This window comes from Fistularia commersonii, chromosome 3, assembly GCF_037954325.1.
Source record: "Fistularia commersonii isolate RoL2024-O1a breed Wild chromosome 3, RoL_Fcom_v1.0, whole genome shotgun sequence".
Classification (NCBI taxonomy): domain Eukaryota; kingdom Metazoa; phylum Chordata; class Actinopteri; order Syngnathiformes; family Fistulariidae; genus Fistularia; species Fistularia commersonii.
Genome location: NC_141286.1, coordinates 23,949,494 through 23,958,873, shown reverse-complemented (window position 1 = coordinate 23,958,873; position 9,380 = coordinate 23,949,494). Strand labels below are relative to the sequence as shown.

Below are 9,380 nucleotides of genomic sequence, written 5' to 3'. Positions count from 1 at the left end.
AGCTAATGGAGCAGCTGGAACGAGAGTATTGACCGCATTGTGAACTTATGGATAAAGGGAAGCATCAATATGTTCACATTAGGGGGCGGCGAGGGGGGGGGGGGGCACCACGATTGATCAGCTTGGACGCAATTACTTGCCAAAAGTGAAAACGAAGCGTTCTTTCTGCTCGCAAATAACGCAAGAGAAGCCCGATCTGGTTGTTGCCGTTTGTAAATAACCCTTCCATTCATTAGAGGCTTCGCCCGCTGCGCTCAAGGAACGAATCCTGTCATCGCGCTTTGACTGCCCACGTCCTCTCTGAGGCCTCTGCGGTTTGGACGGAGGACATGCGTCCATTGTTTCGGGGAGTTTGAGTGACTCGAGGGGAGATTCAGTTCCATTGAAGAAAAACACATCGTGAGAAAAACACTCCACCACGCGATATCTAATTCTCCGGTATTTACATTTTGCTCGTCCGTCCACGTCGCGGAGCGAAACGGCTCGATCCCGGAGCGACCGCTCCTCATATATGTGACCCCGTTTATTTAATTGAACTAATTTTGCATTCGCACGTGAGCTTTGCGGGTCATCTGGCCTGCTGTGGTAGTGGGGGCGGGGGATGTGGGGAAAAGGGGGTGCAAGTCCTGCTCGGGATTAATAAAGACTAAGCTAAAGCCACATCTCGTAGTGTGGGAAAGCTCCTAGAGCATCGAATTCCTCTCCCTTATTTCCTCTGCCGGCAGGACCCGGGCTCTGCGCCGGTGTCGTGTTACAGGGCTCCTTCTGATGTTCCCTGAAAGCTCCAATCATTGGAATAATCAGCAGCGGCGCAGATTTCTGCAGGCGGTTTATGTAAACATGCCCCTTACATCTGGCCGAGGGCTCACACGCAGGGTTTCCTCAGGAACTATATTTCACAAATTGAAGCCGTCACCTCTCTCCATTGTGTTCCTTTCAGCCTCCTTCAAACCAGACCAGATACCCGATAGGTCAACCGGCCCCGCCGCCCCCGGTTTCATTTATCAATCCATTCTTTTCCCGCCTCGATTCGCCGTAGCGCCTTTGAAAACGACGACGCGAGCGGGATCCGGATCGAGCGCCAGCGGAAAGCTGTCAGCGACAGCCTCGAACGAGATAAGGTTCGGCAAACGGCGACGACCGCCTTTGTGTCCTGCATTGTCCCCGCTCCCGTCGAGCTATTGCTAACATCACGACAAACGCGCCGCGACCACGTCAGAGAGCGCGGACCACGCGTCCGATGTAAATCACTCGATAACGACCGATAGCTCCTGATTAATCGCGCCGAACAAAAACCAGGATGTAGTTTGTGAAGGAAGCGTTTCTAAAAGTGTGGAGGTAGCAGGAGGTCCCGTGGGTGTGGAGCGGGAGGGACTGAGGAATGCGTACGGCTCTCCGTTCCTTATCAACCAGCGAAAACCCGAGGAATTCGGAGGCGACCGATGGCCGGCGACCGATGGCCGGCGACACTCGGCGTACGAGTCCGGAGACGGGGGGACGAAAAGCAGAAGCGAGGGAGGGGAGGTCTTCCTCGTACGCTGATGATGTGGTTTGGCCCTGGGGTTTTGCGGCTCCTCAGGGTATTCTGAAATGCTTGCATGTTGAAATCTGAGAAATCGTACAAACACCGCAGCAGTTTTATTGTTTTGACTTTCAGGGAAAGCTGGTGTGTGGCGTGTACTATTTTCAAATTTCACTCGCCAAGTGACGCGGTCACGCAGGAAGTAGCGTTCACGGTTGAAACTTTACATTAAACCCTCCTCTCAAAGGGCAAAGTTCAGGGCCCTTCAATGTATAGGCTTAAATATAATGCAATTTAAAAAGCGCACCATTATATATTGATATTGGATATTGATAATAGATCAAGAACCGCATGTACAAATCTTTGACCATTTTCACACCCATAATACTTGCAGATAAACAAACATAACACTGCAAAATGCAATCAAAATATTTGATTTTACAACAACTACTACCTGTAATAAAACCTGTAATATCAGACCCGGATATGTTAAAGGAAGTTTTTAAAACATGACTGACAGATAAAACAGACAAACATCTTTGTATTTACATTTAGTTGTGTTATCATTTGCACTCCATCATGCATTTATTAGGCATTGTGTCATTACGCAGTCCTCCCTTTACATTCCAGTGGTCAGATTTTGTTGCTCAGCTCTTTAGTTCTTGATAAGCAACTATCTTGGGGTGGGGAGCTGCTCTGCAGGTCCGCTCAGACCTGTGGTTTGTCCTGTGAAAACACAACACATCGGCATGAAGCTTCATGATGCCACCTGCTGGATGGATGGATGGAGGCTAGGTGGAGGGGTGGGGGGGGGGGGTGTAACGGACACTTTCACCAGGTGTCTCAGGTACGTTTGTTGGGTGACTGAAGGTTTTGAATATTATGAGACGTTGCCAATAAATAGAAGAAAAGCCAAAAAACAAATTTGTCCTGGACGACAACAATGTGAGTCAACAGAGGCCCAGTGACATGATACAGTAATAACCGTTTAATTGCCGTTTACCGCAGTTCATCGTCTTTAACCCTGCCAGGACGGTTAGAAAAGCAGACCATAATAAAGAGGTTGCCTGTTTGGTTGACTCAGTCCAGAAAATACACTAAATCCCACGCACAAGGCACAGGCGCAGTTTGGAGCTGGAGTTGATTTTAAATGGTTTACAGCAGCAACTTATCATCATCTGTCCACAACATACCAATGTACCAATAATATGAATACTTAAGAAGGAAGTTTGCATCCATTCAGAACCATTATAATAATTATTCATAATAAGAATTATTATTTGTCTGTGGAGGTTCTCAGTCATCCAGGTCATGGTGAAATCTTGTTAAATTTTTTTGTCGTTGTAAACGGACTTGAATATCTTTCGCTTTAAGATGTTTCACCCCTCACACCCCAACTGAAGAAGCGTCTCAGATGAGGGGTGAATGTCCTGCGGTGAAGAAATTCAAGTCTAGTTGAAACGACAAGAAGATTTAGACAAGAATAATCATTATTTTTAATGCCGTTATTAATGCATTAATAACGGCATAACCCTAGCCCTAACCCATAATAGATCATGATCATGATTATGATTATGATTATGTTTATGATTATGATTATGATTATGTTTATGATTATGATTATGATTATGATTTTCTTCTTCTTCTTCTTCTTCTTCTTCTTCTTCTTCTTCTTCTTCTTCTTCTTCTTCTTTCTGTTATTATCATTATTATTATCGTTATATCATATATAGCAGTAGTAATCGTAAGTGCAGTACTGGTAGAATGGAGATGCACTCAACATGGACTGTTCACACTCCTACCCTCCAGGTACAGGAGACTGAAATGTAGACCGACACGACCGAAGAACTCGTACTACCCGACTTCCATTCCTAAAAATCTGGCACTTACTTAACTACCGCTCATTTAAACTGCACGCATCCTTGCACCTTCACTTTGTGAGTTTGCACATCAAGTTGCACTAAAATGTCTTACTACACTGCCAACACGGTTCATATTTATAATAATGTTTACTATCATTATTTCCTATCAATACATATCCAAATGCACTGCGGACAGCAAAGTAGGAATTTCACTGTGCAGGGAAACACGTTTCTACATTGTGGATGTGATAATAAACACTTTGACTCTTGAATCTTGAATTAAACTGTCAGAATATTCATCAGCATTGATTCTGGCGCCCCCTTGTGGCCACACTGCGCAACTGCAGCTCGAGCTCCATCTTTACGTCATCGAGTGCGCCGGAAGTCGCGTCTTTCGACAATTCTTGTTGATTCATCGTAGCCAAACGGTTTGATTAAACGCACGCAGGAAAAGAGGCTTGTTTGGGCATTTGAAATATCCGACATCAGGTGAGTTTTAGCCTCTTTTAACGCAAACGGTAACCGTCGTGAGAAACGTTCAGAGGATATTTTGACAAACTGGTGGCTGCTTTTCGGCGAAAAGGTAAATGCTACGTTAGCATGAGCAAGCTGAACAGCACGACTGCGTTTGCCAACTTTAAGTGAGCCACAGGCGACTTTAAATGATAAAATGTTTAATGTGAAAACCATTCCGGACAGGTGATATATAGAATTAAGGTCGAAATGTGGTCTTCTATTGCTCTGTGGTTATGTTTAAATCCTTGAATTGAAGCTATCTGTAGTCGGCTAACTCTGAACGTTAGCTAGCAGCAGCAGCTGCAGCATCATCATCATCATTACCGGTCATGAAAGTAACATCTCTATTAGAAATATATGTGCTGGCATGATTAAACTGTATTATGCAACTGTATTGTTTACTCGAATTCACAATGCATTGGTTTGGTAATGCTGACTATTTTGATCTTTTAAGCCTGGAATGAGTGATGCACAAATGGTAACTATAGGTAATGTTAATGATTAACGTAGGGTCTGCTCTAAATATCATAGGTATACCTGTTAGCATTCCTTTTTATGTCTGACGGCCCTTTTATTGCGGTATCTTTAAGAATATGAATAAGAGCAACTTTATTTATCCCTAAGGCAGTTGTTGTGCCAGAGTTTCAAGCAAAAACATAACAATAATAGATGATAGTAGGAAGGAGGGAGAATAAGAAATACAATAAAATGTAAATTGTCAAGGTTAGGGCTATCATGTGTTTTAAGGTCTTAAGTACAAAGATTTGAAGATTCACTGCGGCTGAGGGAAGAGGAATTAAAAAGTAAAAAGGTAATGTTAATGTTTAACGTAGGGTCTGAACTAAATACCATAGGTATACCTGTTAGCATTCCTTTTAATGTCTGACGCTCCTTTTATTTAGAAATCTTTATCAGTAATCTGCAGGAGAGAATGCGTCTCTTTGATTCACTAATATCTCATTTAGAGAATAGATTTAGTAAATCATTTCTAAACTAAAGGTTCTGTCTTTGGGCATTAAATACAAGCTGTGAGAGTCCTTGAGTTGTTTTGGATGTAGCACTAAGTGGACGCTGTCTACGTAAACTTGCTGTCCACAGATCCCGACATGGACCGGTTGTTGAGGCTCGGGGGTGGAATGCCAGGACTTGGCCAGGTAACAACACTCCCGACATCAATACTTGGCATCTCACGCTTCTTCTAAACCAGGGGTCGGCAACCTTTAACGCTCAAAGAGCCATTTGGACCCACTTCCCTCAAAATAGGAAACACCAATAACCACGAAACCCTCCTGACATCTAAAATGAAGATAAAATTACACATGTCATATTTAAATAAGGAGCCGTGTCAACCAGTCATGAAATCATTGAACTATTACACAGAAAATTCTATTTCTACATGCATTGCATGCAAAAAAAAGACATTTCACTGAAAACGGCAAAATATATATTTGCAAATTAAATAGCTAACTAAAATACTTACTGGGATTTTTTTTTTTTTTTTTCAATGTTTTTTTTTTTTTGCTCCTGGAGCTCAGCATACATCTGGGGTTGTGGTGCAAATTTAGGGCCACAAGAAATTAAACATGTTTTATTTTAATAGTTCAAGATCACCATGATCTTCAAATTTAGAATCACATAAAAATACCCAACAAACAAATAAAATCAATTTAAATTCAACTATTTATTTTCCAAAACCACGGGGAGTTGCAGCAGAGGGATGAAGGAGCAACATGCGGCTCCAAACCCTGGCCTAATCAAATAAAATGTAGCGTCTGTGATTATATTTCCTTAAGTGCATTGTATGACAAATGTGCTGCTGCTTCGACTCCCCAGGGCCCCCCCACAGACGCACCAGCCGTGGACACGGCAGAGCAGGTGTACATCTCCTCCTTGGCGCTGCTCAAGGTAAACCCACAACCAGCTGCTGTACACTTGTCTTATTTAGAGTTTAAGTTCATCTTTCACATTTTTTGACCTTTTCCTGACTCGTTTGCTGCTTGTCAGATGCTGAAGCACGGGCGGGCTGGGGTTCCGATGGAAGTCATGGGATTAATGCTGGGAGAGTTTGTCGATGACTACACAGTGAGGGTGATCGACGTGTTCGCCATGCCCCAGTCGGGAACGGTAACGCACTTCCGCCAGTTCATGTTTTATTTGGACCGCCGAGTTTGCGCCTTGGACCATCTGATGTAGCTCAACAATGTGTCTCCTCCAAGGGTGTGAGTGTGGAAGCGGTGGATCCCGTGTTCCAGGCCAAGATGCTGGACATGCTGAAGCAAACTGGCAGGTAAAAAAAAAAAAAAATCACACCTACAGTTTTTTAACAGATCAAATGCAGGACGATGGTCTGTCTGGGCGATATGGAGCCACATACATATTATTATACAAAGTTTCATCCTATTTTAGTTCATATTTGGTCTTGGTCTTGCGGCATCTCTCTGTAATAGTGGTTGAATGTGCTGCTGTCCACTCTAGGCCTGAAATGGTGGTGGGTTGGTACCACAGTCACCCAGGGTTTGGCTGCTGGCTGTCTGGGGTGGACATCAACACCCAGCAGAGCTTTGAGGCCCTGTCAGAGAGAGCTGTCGCCGTGGTGGTTGATCCCATTCAGAGCGTCAAAGGAAAGGTGGGGATGTCTGGCGGTCCTGTATCCGAGCGTTGCATGAAATGACCGCTCCATTCTGGATCATCAGGAATAAACCCGAACACGCCGTGTCTTCTCAGGTGGTAATCGATGCCTTCAGATTGATCAATGCCAACATGATGGTTTTGGGTCACGAACCGAGACAAACCACATCAAACTTGGGCCACCTGAACAAACCCTCCATTCAGGTAACACCCGGCACGCTCAACGCCACACGGGCAGATGGTATGGGAATGCGGACCGGTCACAGATTTGTCCTCTGCTATGACTCTTTATGGTGCTCCACTCTGACAGTCACAGAACCCAAAAATGAGTTTTCAGACTGTTTCATTCAGCTCATTTGGATACTTTGCGGCGGTTCTTTGTTTTCACATATGGTATCTGTTACTCTCCCATCAAAATGGCTTTCAGATGGAATGGACTCGAAATAGGTTGCGCTAATATTTTTTGAAATTATATGACTTTCAACCCATCCTGAGGTTTCCTTCAAACTTACAAGAGCTTAACAACAATACGCTTGTCCTGAAGAATCAAAAGCATGTTCCCGCAAGAGACACCTCCTCGCTGGGTTCCCAGGGCTCCTCTTCTCTTTCGTTGAGTGACGGGCAAATCTGCACAAGACGAGCAATTTCCCCCGCAAGCCTCGGGTGTGAAATAAGACTCTAATTTCACTTGTTCATTTCACGTGTTTTCCCGTCACCGTGCCCAACCCGCACAGCTTTTCCAGCTCTGCTTAAATATAATACATCTATAGCGTATGTGATCCACATACGCTATAGATAAATGATAGTGATCCACCGCTTTATCGCCGGCCTAATAAATTGCCGCGCATGTTGGAGAGGTTGAAGCCCGCGGAGCCGACGGAGCCTTGGCTCCAGAGGCAAAGCCTGAAATGACTTCAGTGTAGCGTCATTCTCTGCTAAAAACGTCAATGACAATAACAGAAAACATGACATCTTCAAGGAAGAACATCTGTTTTTGTTTTGGCGCTTCGCCGGTAGCCAGAGTGGGAAACATGATGACCCTGAAGTTCCAGGTTGTATTTAAAGAGCACAAGTATCCTCGCAGTAAATCTAAGATTTTATGTTTTTCCAGGCCCTGATTCACGGACTGAACAGGCACTACTACTCCATCACCATCAATTACCGAAAGAATGAGCTGGAGCAAAAGGTCGGAGCCCCTCATCAGCCAGAGGATGGTTTTCAAATGGGCGACTCGATTCAAAACCCGTCTCTCTGGTTGTGTCTTTTAGATGCTGTTGAATTTGCACAAGAAGAGCTGGATGGAGGGTCTGACCCTGCAGGACTACAGCGAGCACTGCAAACACAACGAGACCATCGTCAAGGAGATGCTGGAGCTGGCAAAGAACTACAACAAGGTAGACCCTTGGAGAAACTAGCAAGAAGGAAATAAGTAAAAGTTTGGGCTTGATGAGCACCAATTGGGCACGCACACACACTTTGATACTTTCAGTATATTTGTTTTGTTGTCAGAGCTTAACAAAGGCTTCAGATTGTCTGTGACTTTCCTGTGTTTTCACAGATTAAACCTCACATGAAGCTTGAGACAAAGTCACTATTCATGTTGTGGGTTCAGCAGTTTATGTCCTCTGCCCCTTACCTTGCAGATATCCTGAATTATTTCAACCAAAACCCCTAAAATATTCAAATATTACTGTAACGAAATGTGTGCCCCCGACCTATTTGTGGTGTTTTGCAATCATTGCATAAAAACTGAAAGGATTTCATCTGAATATTGCAAACTGCAGAATAAATGGATAAATTCCCCGGGGCTTTATTTTTTTTTATATAATGGCACTCATTGCTCCGCTCTTCATCACGTAGGCCGTCGAAGAGGAAGATAAAATGACACCAGAACAACTGGCGATCAAGAATGTGGGCAAACAGGTAAGATCCAAATCCTACGCCTCCAATGGAAAACAAGCTACTTATCGTTTGAGTGTTTGAGATCCAAGAACGGACTCTTTGTCTTTGGACATCCTAATCTCAAATCCTGACGTTGTTGTTTTTCCTCCCTCAGGATCCCAAGAGACACCTGGAGGAGCACGTAGATGTTTTAATGACCTCCAACATCGTTCAGTGCCTCGCTGCCATGTTGGACACGGTGGTGTTCCAGTGATGGACTTTGTTTATAACTGTATATATTTCTGCCCTCGTTTTCTAGCCCGATCGTTTGGTTTGTCTATGTAATACCAACTCTCAACACTGGATGGTGCTATCGCTCAAAGGTGAATGCTAAAGGACAAAATCCAGAATTAAAACCTTTCCATCCTCACAAAGGCCTTGCTTGTTTCAGTTGACCTGCTTGAAGGTGGGAGATCAGTAGGAAGAGGGAAGGAGTAAATCAGCATTTCAAGAATTTCAATAGTCTGCGTGAACATCCATTCCGCAAAAGGACGCTCGTACCGATGTGCTTTTCACATATTTTTCACACTTTATTTTTCGATAAAGGAAAAACACCTGGTATTTCTCCATGGTTACGACAGTCTTGGTCCTCTTCCATTCAATCCACCTTGCGGGTCCGAAGTTGACGTCATTGTGTGTGTGTGTCTGAGCAACCCACGCAGGAGGAAATGGGCTTGTTCTTAACATAAATATTTGAAAATCTGAAATGAAACACCTTGCCTCGTCCTTTCTCTAGTGAACGTCTTCGATTGCTGTTCTCCGAGATGTTTTCAAACCCAGTGCTGTAAGGATGTGATTGGACGAAGGAGTGGAGAAGACTTTTATAATTAGGATACCGGAAGAAACATATTCTTCCGAATAATCTACCGATCCGTTAATTATAATGCTTTTCCTGTTTGCTTCGCTGAGAG

At 44.0% G+C, this 9,380-nt stretch overlaps 1 protein-coding gene across 1 annotated transcript; it reads left to right on the top strand.

Annotated features, from left to right (window-relative positions):
- The first annotated feature begins 3,763 nt into the window (after positions 1-3,763).
- On the top strand, positions 3,764-8,843 carry psmd14 (proteasome 26S subunit, non-ATPase 14). The gene is made up of 11 exons (XM_086144321.1): positions 3,764-3,873; positions 4,999-5,054; positions 5,734-5,805; positions 5,905-6,024; positions 6,117-6,187; positions 6,376-6,526; positions 6,625-6,732; positions 7,640-7,714; positions 7,797-7,922; positions 8,389-8,451; positions 8,585-8,843. Exons 2-11 carry the CDS (start codon positions 5,007-5,009, stop codon positions 8,681-8,683), a joined length of 933 nt encoding a protein of 310 aa, XP_086000447.1. The 5' UTR covers positions 3,764-3,873; positions 4,999-5,006; the 3' UTR covers positions 8,684-8,843.
- The last annotated feature ends 537 nt before the right edge of the window (positions 8,844-9,380 follow it).